Source organism: Dermacentor andersoni, chromosome 11, assembly GCF_023375885.2.
Source record: "Dermacentor andersoni chromosome 11, qqDerAnde1_hic_scaffold, whole genome shotgun sequence".
Taxonomy (NCBI): domain Eukaryota; kingdom Metazoa; phylum Arthropoda; class Arachnida; order Ixodida; family Ixodidae; genus Dermacentor; species Dermacentor andersoni.
The window spans coordinates 12,706,855-12,721,081 of NC_092824.1; the positions used below are offsets into that span (position 1 = coordinate 12,706,855).

At 48.0% G+C, this 14,227-nt stretch overlaps 1 protein-coding gene across 1 annotated transcript in view; it reads left to right on the plus strand.

Moving 5' to 3' along the window:
• Positions 1-14,227, plus strand: part of Crk (Crk proto-oncogene, adaptor protein) — a 77,379-nt gene that overhangs the window by 42,788 nt on the left and 20,364 nt on the right. The window contains exon 7 of the mRNA XM_050167751.3: positions 11,927-12,004. Coding sequence (XP_050023708.1) covers positions 11,927-12,004 — 78 coding nt within the window. The remainder of the gene's footprint in view (positions 1-11,926; positions 12,005-14,227) is intronic.

Sequence of the window (14,227 nt, forward strand, 5' to 3'; positions counted from 1 at the left end):
AATAGCACGAGATCGCCCACTTACCTGTCGAAACTGAAACTCGGAGAGAGTGCGATGAAAGGGCAAAAAACGCAGTATTTATTCACTTTGCGCGACAAAAGTGTTACAGTGAGCTCTCACTTGAGTGAACTTCAAGGGACCGAAGGAAATACATTTGAACCTCGATATAATGAAGTTCAATTCGCAGCCGAATATTTCATTAAATCGCGAGTTTCGTTAAGTCGAGGTTCGCATGTTTCAGCAGTCCAAATAAAGATGCAGGTTCTTGGAACACTCCTGGCGTATGGCACCTTGTAGATAGCAAAATTACAAAGATAACCAATAAACCCCGGAACTAATAAGACAACCAAGAGCGTGATGCCCGGTAGCGAGCGGGCACGAACGCATTTTTCTCCATTACACGTACGGTGAAGAGCAGGTCTGCAGCAAGCGCTGCGCCTAGTGCTCATAGCTGCCACTAGATGTTGCCATCAGTGCCATCACCATAATTTGTCATCACAAAAAAAAAAAAAAAAAATTCCTTTCACGAAGACATGGCAACCCATGGCGCAAAGAAAAAAAAAATTATGCACATACCAGAGCTATCAACTTGAATATTCTTTCGAAGAAAATTGGAAGTAGTATTAACTTGGTGGATGCATGAGGCCACCACTTACCATTAGAGCGCTTAACGCTCGCAGCCATCGGATGATACCGCACTCAGTAAAGCAATGACGATGTTGACTCATGAATGCTGGAATATTTTATTTAACTTCCCGCAGAGCAATTCTATGCAACTCAGGTGGAAGCGAAGAACTCCGTCAGCTTCATCTGCCGCTTTTTAATAAGCGTCGGGGTTATAAGGCGCTCGTAGGTTGACAGGGCTGCTAAGGCTTGCTCTTGCGAGTGCGCGCCCGCATACGTGCGCAAGAGATCCAGCGCATCCATGACTTCGGTGTAGCTATGGACGTCAAGACTCTGGAGTTTTGCAAGATGCGTAGCGCCACCTGCCGTTGCGAAGAGGCAGTAATTGAGTAGTGCGAAGCCTGACTCCCTTGCTAAGTTGCCTATGCAGCTAGCGACTGTGAAACAACGATTTAACTAGATTTTGGTACATATTGCGAGTGTTTTGCGCATTTAACACCCAGACAGAGAGCTATGAATTTCTACGCTAGTCGGACGCGTCGCTGAACTGCCATAAAGCGCTTGCTGGCTCACTCTTCAGACTGATGGCGGAAACGACGGCAACCGCGATAGATCGTCGCGCTACGAAGGAATGCCGCAATCGATGCTACTATTGTGTTGTAAATTGCCATGAACATGAAGGACAAAACAACAATGTTCAGTTTTACCGATTTCCATCGCGATCGTATGAAGGGGAAAGGAGAGAGTGCTGGATATGGGCTGTTCAACGTGTTGGGTAATTGGATTACTTGCATTCCCCACAACACAGCGGCTTGCATGAGAAAGTGCGACAATTTTGTTTTTCTGTAATTGTGTTGTGTAGCCCTGATAGAGGACCGTGGTAACCAAGTGAAAACTCAAGAATCTGCAGCTGCCAATTAGTTGGTAACAGAAAAAACAATGTTGCAAACCATCCTGCTTATGTGCCATCATTATCTCCACCTTTAAACAGACGTCCGCCTCCGCGTGACTCAACAAGTGGAACAGAGAGATTTGGCAGGTCAGCTTAACTAAACACTTTGGTTCGTTTATGAATTCAAAATCCTGTTCTATAGCATTGTTGTATCGCGAGATCATTTCTACTTTAGGTATATTGTATGTCCTGCGCCGATACAACAAGCACGCTTCGCGATGTGCTGAGCCTGCTCGATTGCCTTTTTCAAATGTGAGCAATAAAGTTGCTGTAGGAGCACTGGATGAGTAATTGCGTAGTAACGCACGTGTGGAAAGAAAAAAAAATGTCGCGTTTATTTACATTTATTTGTGCGCGCTTGTTGCTCGAAGCGTCTGCGAAAAGTTCCAATTAAGGTACTGAGCGATGCTGTAACTCCTGAGAGAAAGAAAGATGCAGTGCGTAGGCACTGTAGGAAGCTTACTTTGTTATGATCGCACGCTGTTTGCTGACTTGGAAAACGTTTTCTGTTTGCTGCTTTGGAAAAGGCTATGAAAGGATTTACTCTCTGTAAATAATTGCGAGATAAAACATTAAGATAAAATACATAAAATATAGGAGATACCTAAGTCTTGTGTTCAGGACATATTCAATATGAACCAGTTTGAAATGCTTAGATTTTTGTGCTGATATGCCTACAGACAAACCTGATGCTCTCTGTACTTGCGAGTTGCGGCACGCCGAAATAACACTTCAGTTTATTTCATATTGTACACATACTTCGTCCTGCTGAGCTTCCTTTCCGAAGCGTGGATGGGTGGAAGAAGCTTTCCAGGTCCTTGATTTTTAGGAAACCGTGCCTCAACACAAACGAAAGAGAAGGGTCTATTGTGGCCTATGCACCTTCGCTTGCATCCAGCTCTCCTTGCACTACTCAGCGCCACGGCTGCGGTGGGGGCGCTGGTGACAGGTTTTGCCACTGCACCGCCTGGGCAGAGTCTGAGCTCTATGCTGCTTGCCGCCTGGAGTTCGTCCGAGTCATCGTCCTGCATTTCTGTATCTGTGACGCTCTGGATTATTGCATCATCGTCCAGCTCTTCAGTTGTCACAGCGCAAGCATCGCTGAAGACAAAGTCCTCGAGTGTCGCGTCACTTGGAGCACCTCCCTTATTGCAGAGGAGCTGCCACGAGTCGACATCTGTTGTGTATGCCATACTTTCGTCACCGCCATTGTACTCACGGCGGAGCAGGGCCTTAAAATTAAGGCGAAGGTCCAGGCTTGTGTCATGACCATGTTGCACTTCACTGGCAGGGACCGATCTTGCATTTCAGCGACGTACGCCGCAAGCTTAGCCTACGGCTCTGGAAAGCATCCATACTTCAGCACGTGAGAAACTTCTCACTTGCCGTCACAGGTGCAAATTTCGCTTCGCTGCAGTCGCCACTCTCACACCACCCGTTTGTGATTTGTTTCTTCGGCGTAAAGGATGGCAGCCCTCTTGAACCTTGCTGTGAACGAGTGCCGATTGATTAGTGGGCCTGGAGCACTCATGATGACTGGGGAAGCGTAGAAGTAGCACGTAGCCGGCAGTCAAGTGGAACGCGTCAAACCAATGCCAATGCCTTTCAACAGAGAAACTCGCGAGCAGTGTCTGCTCTTCCATGAACTACCGATACTCCCCGCAAGCGCCGCCGTTCTGAGGGTGCCGCCGCAAATGTGAACAGCGGCGCTTCCATCAACTATCGACACCCCCCCCCCCCGATGAGTGTTGCATGTACTGTAAAACTCTAAAAAATGTTGAAAAACCCTTCTGAAAAGCGAACAAACACGCGGGATAGCGAAAAAATACGGGTAGGCCCATAGAGCAAACAAAATTGTAACTACGTTGTAGCTCCGGTTGGTCTCGCTTTTTTGACGGGGCCGTGTTTTGGTTTCGATTGTAAGTCGACCCCCCCAACTTCAGACTTTCAAATTTTAAAGAAGTGGTCGACTTATGTTGAATTCCAATGGCAAAGTCGGAGCAAGTTTTTCTGCTCGTTTCCGAGCAAGTTTGTTCCAATGGCAGAGTGAGGGCGGGATTAAGGTGTTCCAATGAGAGAGTCGGAGGGGATTCAGAGCAGGAGTCGCTCCGTGGAGCAGAAAAAGATGCTCCGCCAAAATCGGTGGAGTGGACCGGAACTCTGCGTGACGTATTTCCTTTACCACGTTTGTCTGCTGGGAGGCGCCACCGGTCACAACTCGCGAGGAAGCAAAAGCTGTTGCACGCTTGGCGAGATATCCAGTCCGCACTTTTAAAAAACAACAGGTGAACGGCGCTGAAGAGACAAGTGACCTGTGCGGCGGTGCTGGGAGCAAACAGCGGAACGAAATGAGAACACGCAAGGTATCCTGGGTAACTCGGTGATAGAACTTCCGCTTCCGCCTTGCCCTGGTGGCGCAGGTTGTGTTCCACTCGCAGATCTGGAGGTGTTGCTCTACGCTAGAGTTGAGTGCTCGCTCGCAGGGTCCGTCGGCTGCTCCGACTCTGCCATTGGAATTCAACATTACCATCGTGTAAATATGGTAACCAACTGAGAAAACGTGCCCAACGACCGCTGTTCGTAAACTTACTTCCGGTTGGCGCTTTCCCGTTCCAACAGGCCGGTGACGTCATAGCATGATGCGTTCCGGAACTTCTGAAGCACTCCGGTTAGCTCTACAGGAGCGCGTCCGCTGTGGGTTTCATACGTACACGATAGATGGCGCAGCGGCACGTTCTGCTCCACGTATTGAAGCGCGCCGGGAAATTTTGAGCATTAAAGGGCGCATGCAAATCGCTGTATGCCCGGCTGAAATTTTCGTCTGCCTGTCAAGGAGGCTCCTGGTACGTGCGTGCGATGCGCGAGGACTTCGTTAAATCGGCAGTACACTATAAAGTGACTTCGTTAAATCGCGAAAAAAATACATGGTTTTCAATGGGGCAGAGATTGGGGGAAAATAAAAAGTGCGTTATTTCGAGAATTTCGTTAAATTGAGGTTCATTATATCGAGGTTCGACTGTAGTTCACTTAACTGAAAGTTCACCAAACTGAATAGTCACTTGACCAACATATGACATGGCGTACAGAGTCAAAAGTTTGAAGTGCAATTCATGGAGCAAAAGACATGACATCCATAGTGTTAGAAATGTGTGAAATGGAATTCGTATTTATCAACAAGTACAAGGTTCATAACAGTTATAATGCTGCCTTTCTCACTTAGAAAAAAATCTGTAATCTTCTTCTGCACTTGTACTTTTAAAGCACAAGAAGTAACAAAACTGTCCAAAGAGTCAATGTTTTTGTACACTTCTTCTGGCAAAGCTTGCTGTTGAGGCAAAAAGTCTCTCAACTTTCCAAAGTACCCTACAACCTCAGCTAGAGTTATAGGGCTTGAAACTGGCTCGGCAGTTGCCTCTTCTTCGAAAGAAAGACGACGACGACCATGCCGCGACTAGCCGGTCACACACCACATGGTTTGTGGTGTGACAGAGCGCCGCTTTGCTCTGGCGGCATTTTAAGCCAGCGATATTACTTTGTTCATGGCCTCCGAGATTGCATGCTTGTTCGTTTTGTGCGGGCGATCTCGGAGACCATGCCTCGTTGCCGTTCGTTTTCCGCGCCGCCACTTTGCCCCAGGGGCGCTGTAGCGCCAGCGACGTTACAATACCGCTGGAGCGGCGGTTTGATGAGGGCGCGCATCGGTTTTGATCATAAAAATAAGCCTTGGCCCTCCGAGCGAGTTCGTTAAACTGAAAAATTGACTGTTCCGAAATTCGTTTAAGGGAAACATTTTTGGATAGAATCTATAAGAAAACTTCCGGGGATTTTTAAAAAGTTCGTTATTCTGAAATATTCGATAAACTGACGTTCCTACAACTGAGAGTTTACTGTATTTTCGTTTGATGCCGCGATGGCCTAGCAGCGATGACAGCGGCCTCAAACTTACTGAAGCTGCGAGCCAGCTTTTCAGCCAGCCCCTCTCCTCGGCAAACACTCACATGGCAGATTCCTCGTTGGCATTACGTATTCTCCGTGCACGCGCGCGGTAGCACTGCAGAAATCCCCTCCGTTTTCATTGCGGCGTGCTGTTCTCGTCATGACGATTGCATTCGTGAGGCGGATGTAACGCGCAGCTTCTGCCACTGTCGGGCCTGAATCGCCCGTGCTGTCGCTTTCTGTGTCGTCCTCATCACTGTCGCTAGTCGACACTTTGGCAACGATGGCGAAAAGTTAAACTTCGTAGCTGACATCTCTTCGTGGTCGCAGCAGTGCTGCCGAGCAACTTTGCATTCCAATTGCCACACAACGTAGTCAACAGCAGATCCCTGTCACGTGCCAGCGCCGACTTCTTAGTGTCGCGTTCGATAGCACGAACATGGCATGAACAATGTCTAATTTTTCTTCTATGCTGAGCACCTGGCGTCTATTTTTATCCGAGCTTTGGCATGACTCGAGTCCTTGGTTGCACAACGCCACAATGCTCTAAGGCACGGCGGCAAAATGATATTGATGTGGCTTCACGCGCAAACGCACAGGGCGCTTGGAGGCCGTTGTTCCGATCTCGGAGGCTTGTTGTTCTGCTGGGCCGCCCGATGGAGACGACGCATCGCCGTGTTTACTCAACGAAAAGTGGAAACACTACATGTTAACCGATATGTACGCAATAAGCTGGTACGGTTTATGCGGCTACAAAACACATTAGCTTCAATGGCCGCTGAGTCGGGGATTTGACTTTACTACTTTTAAAACGAAACTAAGTTTAAGCGGGTACGCTTTAACGAGTAGAAGGAACGCAGTGCTGATCCCAAAATTTGAGACTTAGAAAAGCTGTACTTGAGAAATCTAAAAAAAAAATCTGGGAAAATATAAATTTCAAGCTTCAAAACCGGGAAATAATAATTGCAATATAATTAAATCCGCAGAATTATCCCGCAGATGTAGACATTAGGCGCACGTATAGGCTCATAACAAAATCTGGAATGCACCTACACAAACCTGTGTAGGTACGTGCAAGAGGCACGAACGTCGACACGTTGCCTGCTGTCTCCAAAGTAAACCTACACGCGAGGACAAAGGGTGTGGGGATGCGCGACTCTCGCGCGTCCCCTGATGTTTTTCCCGCATAGCGCATCCCCTGATATGCTGTTTTCCCGCACGGCTCGCGTGGCCTGGCGCCCGCGGCGTGGTACAAGCGCGGTGCGAGAGATGTCGCGACCGTCGCGCCGCGGCGGGGTTACTCGGGCGCCGAGGTACAAGGGGCTGTCTCTTTCCCGGCGGGTCGGCGAACAGCGCCGGACGTACCGCGCTCGCGCGCCGACCATGCTTCTGCGAGACCGTCTCGCGTGGCCGCCTTGGACACCGTTGGCGTGACTGTACCCGCGGACGACCAGGCGTTGGGATCCAGCATGGGGCGAACATATTCGCTCGCAATGCGGTCGCGGTAAGTCGGATTTCTAGATTTGTCGCGCGCCCATCGGCATGTTTTGGGGATATCAACTCGGCTAGCAGGCATGGTATGAAAGGTGCAATAAATGCCCTTGTGACTGTTTGCACTACTGTGTGTTGTCGTTCCTTTGTCCCAAGAGTACGGAGGAGAGAAACTCACTTATCTCCCACAAGGGCAATGGCTAGTTTCGCTGCTGCGCTATTGCCGATGTAGTATGAGATTGGGCGACGCAGTGACTTCAGCGCGATCTTGTGGACTTCTCCGCATGTCAGAGTATTTGGCAAACCGCCTCCTGTTTCTTGCCATATATAGGAAGCAGAGATGGCTTGCGCTTCGCTTTTCATTGACGCGTATTCGATCTCAAACTTTTTTGTTTTGTTTTCTTTTTTGTTTTAGAGAGGGTCGATTTGCTGCTTACGTTTGCAATACGATCAGGAGTTATTGAAGCGACCCACTGCCAGGCCTAGCAGAGGAGCTTGTTTGCTAGGCCTATTGCCATAGCAACAGCCAATCAGAAGGCGCCTCTCAGCGCACTGGCACACTGAGCCAATAGGAGGGCTGCGTGCATCATGAGCTTCGTCAGACAAGCCGGAGATTTTTTCACATTTGCGCTTTTTCTATGCGGCTATCGTCGGCAAGGATGCGGTGAACTGAAAGGTGGAACTTTAGAACTATACCAAGATGGCGGCGCTCAGCAGCGGGAAAGACGAGCAATAGCTCCATGACCACCGGTGTGTCTGCGAAATTTTGGGGTCATTTCTCGCCATGCGCACTGACAAAATAATCTTTTTCAGACACTTAGGGCACGTTTTTGGGCAAATTGTTTTGATACGGTGTAGTGGTGGTGATAAACTTTATTGAAAGGGGGAAGGGTAAAGAGGGACGTGGCTGAGGGTTAGGGCTCAAGTAAGGCCCTGGGCCTGCTTGGCCTTTTCCGCCCAGTCCACCAGTTCAAGTTGTCGGTCGACGTCCCCGGAACTGAGCCAGGCTGTCCAGTCAGTCTTGCTGCTGACGGGGGGATGAGAGAATGGGAGCGAGGTGCATTCCCACATTATGTGTGTTAGTGTTCCTGTTTCTGAACAGAGCCTACATTTGTTGCTTTCCCTGCCCCCTGTGATTTTGTTAATGTATTTTGGGTGTGGGTATGTATTTGTCTGAAGTCGCCGAAACGCGACCGCTTGCGTTTTGTCGAGTTGCTTGGCTGGTGGTGGCAGCGCGCGACGCCTCAAGCGATACCGATGAGCTATTTCATAATAGGTCTCGCAGGGTTCCTCGTGTCTCTCCTCCTCATTCACGCCGTCCGCATCCGCGGACGAGGCTCGGCGCGCGAGATCTTGAGCCAAACTGTGAGCTGACGCGTTGCCGGGCACAGCCGCGTGAGCGGGGGTCCACACGAGGGTTTTCAAGCCGCTTAGGGGGCGTCGTGTGAGGACATGGTACGCCTGTTTGCAAATTATACCATGGACGAAATTGCCGATGGCCTGCTTGCTGTCGCTGATGACGGTATTCGCTTCCGCATGCATGGCCATGGCAATCGTGGTTTCCTCCGCTTCCACCACTCGGCCAGCCGTGATTGTTGTATGTTCTATCAGTCCTCTGTTGTGATCCGCTACCACCGCGGTCATGAGGTCGCCCCGAGGGTGTCTGGCTGCGTCTGTGTAGAGCACTCCATCTTGCGAGCCGTAGCGTCACCAAATGGCTTCACTACGGGCCTGCCGATGGCCCTGATGGAACTCGGGGTCCAGGTTGCAGGGTAGAGGTGGGGCATAAATATGCCCCCTGACCTTTCGCGCAATCGTAATGTACTCTATCCCCTCGGGGATAGCCGCGAGACTAAGCTTCCGGAGGACTGTGCGGCCAGCCGGGGTTAGCGAGAGACGACGGACTTGGGCTGTGTGGTGAGCGTCTAAGAGCTCCTCGATCGTGTTATGCATGCCTAAGGCCTCTAGCCTTGCGGTGGCCGCGTGGTCCGGAAGGCCCAAGGCTGCCTTTGTATGTCGTCGGATCATGGTGTTTAATTTGGCTAAGTCCGTGGCTGCGAGTTTGACATATGGTGTCGAGTACGTGGTTCTGCTGGTTATGTATGCCTGCACAAGCCGAAGCAGATCGCCCTCGCCCATGCCGTGGTGCCGATTAGCCACCCGGCGAATGAGCTGTAGTGTGTAGTTGGTCGCCCTCTGGAGTTTCTTTAACATGAGCCCGCAGCGCAGCGTGTTCTGAAAGTCTAGCCCCAATATTTTGATACTGGGGCGCTCCGGGATGGTAAGTTCTCCGACCTTAAGTTCAAGGAAGCACCTTCTCCGTGGTAATCCCCTGGGACATCTACTTCTGCCGGGCTTGATCAGTAGGTATTCGCATTTTTCCGGTGAGCACGTCAGGCCCCTCGACTCCGCTTGCATCGCACGTACTATACTTACTGATACGGTGTATATTAGGCATTACAGATGCCGAAACAAGTAGTTCCTAAAAGTGCATTTTTTTTCACGATTTTCGGTTTTGAGGCCCGTGTCTCCCCTTAACTGCAAATGCCCATCTTGGAGGCTTTGCCTGAATTGTGTGGTTGCATCAAAATCGTGATCATCACATTACGCATTTCGGCACCACCGCATATGGCCTGCACTTGTTTGCTGAATTTGCCTTCCGGACAGCATTCTGCCATGCTGTGCTTGTTTGTTTAGTATGTGTTCTAGACAGCGCTCTGCTGGCTCCAAGAAATCTGTCTCGTGAAGTTCTCGTCTGTCCACGTCAAATGGCACCAACGCTAGCCTCGCAGTCCGAATGAGCCCTGCTCCACAAATGAAGAGCCTGAACTGCTGCCTACCACAATGAGCTCAAATGCAGACATCATTGATGACCTGCTAGGCTGCGGTGTGCCGATTCCTGCAGCCGTTACATTTGAAGACTTTGCAGACGACGACAGCGCGGTGTCGTCATATGCTGAACTGAACGACGAGGAAACAATTGAGCAAGTTCTTCCACTGTCAAACTGCGACTTTTAATGCAGACGATAATGATGTACCATGTGCTCCAGAGCCTTCACATGCGGATCTGACTGGAGCCTTTGCAGTCCTTGCATCAGTGTACAGAGATAACACAAAACTGTCAAAAATATAGGTGGACTTGGTTGCACATAAGCAGAAGTGCGTGATGCAATGAATCGACCACTTATTCCTTACACAGGGACCTTAAAACGTAATTAAAGTTATCTTTTTCAAATGCATTTGTTTTGTGGACATTCAATAGTTCGGACTTGTTAATGTTTCCCGTGGAGTTTGGATTATCGGTCGTCAACTGTATTGCTGACAAAAATGTCCTTAAGCGTATTTTTATTGAGCTGCATCCACTTTTTGTTTTTAGCGTTTTCAGAATACTGCGCTAGAGAGCGCAGACGTCAGTCAGCCTACGATCGCAATCAAGAAACATGATCGTGAATCATGGATAGCGATAATCGGATTGCAATCATGATCCAATAGTGTCCGTCTAGCAGCCAACACATCCAGATCGAGCTTAATCCAGATCAGCTCCGATCGCAGAAGTGTACGTGTGACATTGGTATAATATATTGCTGTGACATAGCAACTTGGCGTTGGGCTAGTTGCTGATCTTCAAAAGCAAACATTTGCATGGAAGAGATGCCGAAGAGGATGGACAACAATGTAGTGCTTCATATTTGACCATGTTCTTCTTTCTGGTCTCTCTTCTGCACGCAACATGTTTACTGCTTTGCTATATCTTTCAGTTAGGGATGTGAAAATATCAAATTTTCAATTTCGAAGCGAATTCGAACAGCAATAAAGAAGTGCAAATTGAATATTTTTCAAATGCGAATGCTATTGGTTTTGCAAGAATAAAATATTTTTCACCAACCAGAGGTAAGGAAAAAAGGTCACCACAGGAAATAGCACACAGGAAAATTACACTTTGTGTGCAACAAAATTTTCTAGTGCAACGCTTTTGCTTGAATGTATCATACATAACTGCAGTTGTTTAATGTTGTCATGAAGGAACAATATCTGCTCAACATGTTTGGAGAGTAGTGACATCATCCTGCATATCACAATTCCTTCAGACACCGAAAAGGGCTGCTCCCTAGACATGGCTGGTACTGGCAGATATCTCTTTGCAAGCCAAGCCAACAGTGGGCATCATGTCACTCACACGCATCACCATTTTGGCTCGAAATTTAATCATTCACATATCTTTCAACCTGTGCTTGTGGCATTCGTTGTTAAGGACATATCTGGGTTCCTTGGTGTTGAAGTTTTCCTTGCTTCTTTTAAAGCCATGTTTTTAATCCACTTTGCCATCGAAGCATTCTGGTGATACTGAGCTACTTTAGAACGAATGTTTAGAAACATTGCCAGGCTTGTTACTTGGTCGGATTTGTGGTTCAGAAACCACGTTTTTTAAGCACTTAACCAGAATACCAGCAGACACAGAGGTTTCCACCTTGTGGCTGGTGTTGTCCAGATGCATGAAAAGGCAGGGAAGTGGGTACTTGAGCTAAAGTCCTCTGGTAGCCATAAGCACCAAGAGGAAGGGGCCCCATGGTAGTGCCCCCTTCGTACTTTTGATATGCTTCACTGCACTGCACAAACACTTCCCCTCAATACAGTCTGTATTCTTCAAAGCTGACTCAAAAAACTTAGAACAGCAATTTTTGGGGGTTTGAATATTTATAATAGTGAATGTGCCTTTCGAATCGAATACTAAACAATTCAAATTGAATATTCAAATGTTTACACTCCACTGCTTTCAACCACCTTGCCTTTCTGGCAATTTTCTTTTTTATAACAACACCTCAGCCGTTCAGCTTTCCATAGTTCGAGTTGGCATGGTGCCACAGTGTGGTGGCGAGCTCAGTCAGCCTGACGACTGTCTCATTTTCCGGTATCCACTTGCAGAGGAAGCTGCCTGCCAGGGCCAGGGTGAAACAAGCTCGGGTCCCTAACGCCTACGACAAGACAGCCCTGAAGTTGGAGGTGAGTGATCCACAATTGAATTTTTTCAGTTACAAAAAAAAAAAAAGGAAGTGGCACTGTCCTGCTGTCAAGCAGGCAAACTGAAGGGGTTGCTGAAACCGCCCACTACTGAGTGCCCCAGAAGTAACTATGCAGTGAAAATAGTGATCTTAAAATTTGAAGTTTTACGTGTGACAGTGCAGTGATCACTACAGGAGATGCTGGGAATGTCCACTGCCACTGGTTTATTGAATACATGTCTGCATGTGATGCTGCGTATTGTTAAAACGCTCGGGGAAAGGTTGCTGGAGTTCATCTGGTGGCACAGCACTCAACCAGACAAACACAGAGCGAGTATAGCAGTAACCCAGTGGTATTCTACTTCGCTGCTGGTGTAAATTTCCCACGGGAGAGTAGTCGTGAACATGCTGTCTATTTCAATTTTTTAAATGTTTTGCACTTGGTTACAGCAATACAGTAAGCGCTCACTAATTCCCAACTCATTAATGCAAAATTTTAGATAATTCGAAGAAGGCACCGCGGTCCATCCAACAATTTATTGAAAGCAACATGTAGCGCATCCCGCTAATTCAATTAAAATCTCCACCGCCACCAATGATTTGAACTCCGCACCATAGTGGATGGGGAGAGTGCCAGTGCACGGAAGCACGTTGGCAACGCTGGCATCGCTGCGCGGGCCGCGCCACTTTGCTTTTTCCGTCTGCGGCCCTTTGTTGAGGCACGACTGGAGCGATATACATTTTTGCCAGGCCAGGCATGGCCAACGCCTCTGTTGGAGGTTGGTTCTCTCCCTCTCTCAAGACTGTTAAGACAGAAACGTGGATGCGGTGCTCTCTTCTTTTTCTTTCTTTTATCACGTTTTATGTTCTGCCGAGAAGCGGCACCAGGTAATGTCTAAAACATGGTGGCTGTGACGTTTATCTGCGCTGGCAGTACCAAAACGCATAGCCTTTGAGATTCGTGGCTGTTATTCAAAGGAAAGCATCGCTGAGATATGTGTTTGGACGCCACCTATACGTATAGTGGGGCTCAGCAGCGTGCAGCCGGTGCAGCTATGCGAGTACAGTGGAGACCAACGTTGCAGTAGGTCGAGGTGCGTTTTGCGAGTGCCTTTTAAAGCGCAGCTCTTGTTCCTGCAGCGAGCGTTGGCGGTGCTTATGCATGTTTGTTGACCCTTTTCATGAAGCAGTTTGCTCTAGGGAAACGAGATGGCACTTTCGGTGGGGTACCGCACGTTGCCTCAGTGAGAGCGCACGGAAGCGAATCCTTTGCCTCTTCTGCTCTATTTTTGTGCGATCAGCTGTCGGAAATGCAACTAGGTTTTCGCTAACGCGGTGGGTTTCATTCATGCTGCAAAGTATGGAGTGGTCGAGTGAAGAAGTGTGCAGTTGTTGGCTGCGAAAACTGGCATATTAAGGGGAGACGCTCCTCAGAAACCTTTCTTTTTAAATATTATTGCTAGGCAAATGAAAATTGTACCACTTATATAGCTTGATATCCTCATTACAAATCTGTTAAGATTTAGGATAGCTCGATGCTTTCATGTCCTAAGTGCCATGCATAAGTGAGAAACAGTGCATGTTTGTGCAGCTACTGGACCTAGCAGTTGGCATGATATAGCAGTACAAGATGGCATTTCTTGTCCCTAACACTCCAGTGACTGCCGATAACCAAGATAATGCGATTCCCTTCATAGGCAACATTTTGAGAAAATTTCATATCTGATGCTTCGTTTTCAGTGACTAGTACCCAAGGGTATTGAACATTTCCATTCTTAAAAATAAACTGGTTGCACTAGAACCTAAATAAGTGCATTCTACACATCTTAAAGATGATGCACACCAAATTTGGTCTTGATTGGACCACAATAAGTACATCAAATGTCGTGCATAAAAGCCATGTTTGGCCAAAAATATGAAGCTGAGAAAAACATGATTGAAAGTTATAAAAGTTCTTTATTTGTGTTGTAGCGCTGAAATCTATATAAAAATTGCACATAATGCAGGCCAGGGTATCTAGATTCAGTGCACAACTTAAGAATTCACCTGCGCCATATGTTGTTTTCTCATAGAGTCTTTGTGAGCACCATGCTGACCCAATTCCTGTGCTGTTACTTTCCGAGCCAACTCCAAGTTATCAGCCACTGCTTTTGTAGCAGCGAGGTGCACTTTCTTCGTTATGGCGGTGAACGATTTATGGTGCATCGGTTTCAGCAAACCAAGA